We start from the raw sequence: 6,000 nt of genomic DNA, 5'->3' as shown, positions 1-6,000 counted from the left end.
TGTAACCCTATGGACTGTAGCCCACCAGGCTCCTCTGTCCATGGGATTCTCCAAGCAAAAATAGTGGAGTGGGTTGCCATTTCCTTCTTCACATGAGTGGGATCACCACCCTCTTAAGAGAGACCCCACATTGCTTCCAGCCCCATCTCAACCCATGAGGAGACAAAGAAGTCTGCCTTCCCCTGACCATGTGGGCACCTTCATTTTTGACTTCCATCTTCCAGAACTGTGATGAAATCACATTTTGTTGTTGATAATGAGCCCCACCCCCGCAGCCCGTGATCATTGTTCTAGAAGGCTGAGCACATTAAGGCAGAAATGGAGGTGGGGTTATTGAATGTATTTTCAGGAATGAAAGCAGAAAGAAAACGGGATGGGATACATTGAGAATTTGTGCTAGCTGGTCTTCCCCGCCCCCCAGGATAGAAACAAAGGCATGAAAAAGGAAAAATGATTTATATTTAATGATACTAATGCTCTATCAGTTCAATCTTACCTTATTTCTTTACTATTTTCACTTTAGATTGAGGAAAACTCTACTCATATTGTTGCTAGAGTGTTTTGAACACTAAGATCTTTTTTCATTGGAGGCTGATTGCTTAACAATGTTGTGTTAGTTTCTGCTATACAACGTGAATCAGCTCCACGTATAGGTGTGTTCCCTCCCGCTTGTGTCTCCCTTCTACCCCATCCGACCCCTCTAGGTCACCGCAGAGCACCAAGCTGCTTCCCACTACCTAGCTGTTTCACACATGGTAGTGTATATATGTCAACCCTACTCTTTCAATGTGTCCCACTCCCTCCTTCCCCCACTGTGTCCATAGTTCTTTTCTCTACATTTGTGTCTCTTTTTCTGCCCTGCAAATAGGTTCATCAGTACTATTTTTCTACAGTCTGTGTATGTGTTAGCACTCATTTGTGTCCAACTCTTTGAGACCCCCCTGGACTGCAGCTCACCAGGCTTCTCTGTCCATGGGATTCTCCAGGCAAGAGTCCTGGAGTGGGTTGCTATTTCTTTCTCCAGGGGATCTTCCCGACCCAGGGATTGAATCTGGGTCTCCTGTACTTCAGGCAGATTCTTTACTGTCTGAGCCATGTTTGATATTTGTTTTTCTCTTTCTGACTTACTTCAGTCTGTAAAACAGGCTCTAGGTTTATGGACCTCACTTCAACTGACTCAAATTCATTCCTTTTTAAGGCTAAGAGTACATTGAATATATGTACTACAGCTTCTTTATCTATTCATCTGTAGATGGACATCTAGGTTGCTTCCATGTTCGGGCTATCTGGCTATTGTAGATAGTACTGCTATAAGCTATGAGTACTGTATCTTTTTGAATTGTGACTTTCTCAGGGTACCCAGTAGTGAGATCGCTTGGTCCACTAACTAGATCCTAAAGGTTTCCAACACACATGCAGAAAAAGTAATTATGTGAGATGATGGAAGTGTTAAACTAACCTTATTGCAGTAATCATTTCACAACATACATGTATATCAAATCATCACATTGCACACCTTAAAATTCCACAATATTACATGTCAATTAGATCTCAATAAAAGCTGAAATTTTTAAAATAAGTATCTTTTGATGCAAGAAATATTTAAGTATGTTTGACTTTGTTAGCTTACAGTGAACGGTGTTGGATTCATGATCTCCAAAGATTTAGCTTTGGGACCAGAGACCAGGCTCGACCACTCAGGGCTCTCGTGTGGCAGTTTTATTACAGTGAAAAGGGGCAGAGAAATCTTCTGACATAGACATCAGAAGGGGGCGGAGAATGCCCCCCTCGATAGTCTTTAGCAAGGGTATTATATACTTTTCAATTAGTTATTACTGTAAATCAAAAGAAAGTCTCAAATTTGTGAAAATTTTACCAGACCCACTCCCACAATTTACATTTTAGGGTAACAGGATTAGAATTTAACAATAGAAAGATCCTACCAGACCCACTCCCATAATTTACATTCTAAAATACCAAGATTAGTCAAAAGGTTTTCAGGAAGGAGAAACTCTCCTCAAGCAGAATACATTTTTGTTATATAATCCATAGTACAGAGTTTAAACTGAGTTGTTTGTTGTAAAATCATCAGTTCCGAGCTTAAAGGGGGGAAAAAAAAAAACCTCTTTTATGTGACTAAGAGTAAGGAATGTAGAGAGGGGAAAATGTTCGTCCTTTCCTCCTCCTCCTGGAGAATTCCAGACCCCTATCTCCTCCTTGAGAGCCCTAGACGCCTCTCTCCTCAGGGACCCCTGGACTTCTTATCAACCTGCCTAGGAACTGACTCTCTCAATGTTAAGGCTATACATTTTGGATAAAGAAAATAAAACTAGGAAAGGAATTGCTGTAGTAAGACTGATTCTGTAAGGCAGAGCAGGTGAGTTTTATAAAGATTAACAATGTCCTGTGTTCTAATGGGACATCCACAAGCTATTCCTTCCTTTGGTTTGATCCAGATTGCTTGAATTCTTTACTTTTTGTAGTTCTGTTGTTCTCTATTTTTCTCTGCCTCCCTGAAAAATAATTTCTGTATGCTCAGTCATGGCAGAGTGTAATTTCCTTACAGATGGGAGCTTGTCTTCTGAAGAAATTAAACACACGGAGCAGACTCTCACCCATAATAAAAAGCTACCAGAAGGTCTAACTGCAGTCACAGACTCAAGGAAGTAGATGAAGCATCATTTCCTCTTTCCGTTTAGTACGTAAGAATCCAGAATAGTTTCTTGCTTCATGACTTTGAACACAAACACCATTTTCCTTTACAAAAAAGAAGCCTACGAAGAAAAAAAAACAAAAACGTTGCTTTTCAAAACACTTTTTAGTGGTGGACATTTTATTAGTCTTGGGATGAATGTTTTACTTCCCTTGAATTGGGAAACCACTCTCAGGGAATTTGAGAATAATTATTTCAATATAAGGGTGTAGAGCTCCTGAACTTGCATAATTTCCCATAAGAAAAATTAAATCAGGATTATGTAAGTATATCACTACAAGTCCAGTTGGCCCTGAGGCAATGCCTGGGAAGAAGTAAAGATGCCTTCCATCAGCCACAAAAATCAGGCTAGCTTCAAGCTCTGCTCACCCCCAACAGTCTCACTTCAGTGATCATTTGGAGTAAGACCACAAATACATAAACTGTCCATGGTGTTGAGGAGATTTAAACATGAAAAGCAATAGACTGTTTTACTAAAACCCAAGCATAGAGCAAGAAAATGAAAGGGAAGAAAATCACTATATTAAAAGCAAGAGAGGTTGGATAATACCTAATCCATCTAGACTTGGCCCTCAGTGGAGCTAAGTGATTCATGGAAGAAAACAGAATCAACAGTGAGGCTAGGATTATTCAAATGAATAGCCTACATTCATTAACTTTTTCATATGGATGGTCATTTTTCCTTTCCCAAGACACCCCAGGAGGAATTATTAGAAGCCCTTTAGATTCCCTAGCCAAACTATAGTTCGTAGCCATGATATTTTCATGTTAGTACAAATAATATAAACCATCAGCTAGCTTCTCCTCTCTCACTGCTGTCTATACAGTATACTGATATTTCCTGTCCAGCAGTCAAATAGTATGGGATCTTACTCATATTTGCACCTATTTTTTTCTCCCTTCCTGCCATCCTCCCACAAACTCCCCCCACACTGACTCACTAAAACACCCAAACATCAGTGACTGTGTCTGTCTCCTCTGTCCCCAGAGTATTCTTAATAATGAAAAATTACAACAAATTTATGTGCATAGATGTTTATTGCAATAATATGTACAATATTTAAAGATTTGAAAGAAAAGTGTTTAACAATGGAATAACATCCAATAATATAATCATACCTTAGAATATTATAGTCCAAAAATGGTGCTTTAGTAATGTTAAATAGCAAAATATTTAAAAATAATTTTGGATAAAAAGCAGGGTCAAATCTACATAGATATAATTGTGGTTATATTATGAATCATGTAATTAGCATATAGATATATATTTATTATATGCATAATTCTAAGAGTGTTTGTGTGTGTCCAGAGAGAGGTTGTATAGAACAGACATTATATACCTGAGTATGGACTCCGGAGTCTGGCTGCCTGAATGTGAATCCCTGTTTTGTACTTAATAAGCAAATTACTTAAGCTCTCTTTTCCTCAGTTTCATCCTTTTTGAAATGGGGAAAATAAACACACGGTTGATATTGAGATTAGATGGTTGAATTCTACTTGCTGTTCATTTGTCAAGTTGTGTCCGACTCTTTGTGACCCCATGGACTGCAGTAGGTTTCCCTGTCTCTCACTATTTCCTGGAGTTTGCTCAAACTCATGTCCTGTGAGTCAATGATGTTATCTAATCATCTCATCCTCGGTCACCCTCTTCTCCTCCTGCCTCAGTCTTTGCCAGCATCAGGGTCTTTCCTAATGAGTCAGCAGTTTGCATCAGGTGGCCAAAGTACTGCAGCTTCAGCTTCAGCATCAGTACTTCTATGCAGAATTCTACTTAGAACAATGCATAACAGAGAATAAATATGCAATTCTTAGTTCTTAGGATCATCCAAATACATACACACATTATAAGTACACAAAATGAACCTATGCATACACATAGACACTTGCAAAACTATGCAAAATTGAGCAAAGTGTTACCAGTATTTTTGACATTTAAGATTGTGAATAACTTTTGTGATTACATGTTTTTTCTATTTTCTGAGGTTTTCTGGAATGCAAAAATATACTTTCATAATCAAAAACAATTTTGCATGGTATTTAAGAACAGATGGATTGAGTTATACACATATAGTACATATGCTTAAAATACAATATTATTAAAAATACAATACTGCTTAAAGCAATGCTCAGCATATAGGATGCTGTATTAAGTTAATATAAACGGTAAATTGAGGAAATGGACATAGTAATTAGTAACTAGAGAATACTTAGCCCAAGGGATCTACAAGAAAGGAAGTTAAAAATGGAATCATAGAAGGCGAAATCAGTCAAAGACTTAAGTATATATTTGATAGGCAGCATCAAAGAAGCTTGTACAAAGTCAGAAAATCTGTGACAAGAAAAAATAAGCTTCATGGCCAAATTTAGATTCCAGATAAATTGGGAAAATAAGATCAGAGTAAACGGGGTTAAATTTGTTTGAAAGAGGAAAAACTTTTACATGATCCTGGAATAAGGAATATAGGGTGGGGTGTCAGTATGTAAAAATTTGTATTTTAAAAAGCCAAAAGGTAGTCCTATTTTTATTTTTTTGAGGAACGTGCATACTGTTTTCCATGGTGGCTTCACCAATTACATTCCCAGCAACAGTACTAAGTTTCCTTTTCTCCACATCATCGCCAATGCTTATTATTTCTTGTCTTTTTGAAAACAGGCATTCTGACAGCAATGAGTTGCTGTATCATTGTGGTTTTGATTTGCGTTTCCTTGATAACCCAGCAATTCCACTCCTGGGTATCTATCCAGAGAAAATGAAAACAGTAATTCAAAAAGATATATATGTCCTGACATTCATAGCGGCATGGTCAAGATATGGAAGCAACATAAGTGTCGTTCAACAGATGAATGGCAAAGATGTCACACACGCACCCCCCCCCCCCCACACACACACACAGTGGTGTATTGCTCAACCATAAAAGAGGATGACACTTTGCCGTTTATGACCACATGGACGAACCTGGAGGGTACTATGCTTAGTGAAGTAAGTCAAACAGAGAAAGACAAATGCAGTATATTTTCACTTACATGTGGAATCGAAAACATAATACAAATAAATATAACAGAAACAGACCCAGAGAACAAACTAGTGGTTACCAGAGACGAGAATGAGTGTAAAGGCTGACAAGATAGGCAAAGGGGATTAAGAGGTACAAACTGCTAGGTATAAATTAAGATACAAGTATATAATAAATAGCATAAGGAATATAGCCAGTATTTCATAATAGCCTTATAAACTATAAAAAGTCACTGCTATACCCCTGAAACTAATAGTAATAGTATAAGGCAAC

The 6,000-nt window shown here is 37.9% G+C and overlaps 1 protein-coding gene across 3 annotated transcripts in view; it reads right to left on the bottom strand.

The window, feature by feature from the left end:
• Positions 1-3,732: 3,732 nt before the first annotated feature.
• CCDC102B (coiled-coil domain containing 102B) overlaps positions 3,733-6,000 on the bottom strand; it is a 268,638-nt gene continuing 266,370 nt past the window's right edge. For all 3 annotated transcript variants that reach the window (XM_070452938.1, XM_070452936.1, XM_070452934.1), the window contains one exon: positions 3,733-4,480. In XM_070452938.1, the coding sequence (XP_070309039.1) occupies positions 4,411-4,480 (70 nt within the window). In that variant the 3' untranslated portion in view covers positions 3,733-4,410. The remainder of the gene's footprint in view (positions 4,481-6,000) is intronic.

The sequence above is a fragment of the Odocoileus virginianus genome, chromosome 22 (genome assembly GCF_023699985.2).
Source record: "Odocoileus virginianus isolate 20LAN1187 ecotype Illinois chromosome 22, Ovbor_1.2, whole genome shotgun sequence".
NCBI lineage: Eukaryota > Metazoa > Chordata > Mammalia > Artiodactyla > Cervidae > Odocoileus > Odocoileus virginianus.
The sequence above is the reverse complement of the archived record's forward strand: the minus strand, read 5'-3'. Positions and strand labels throughout refer to the sequence as shown.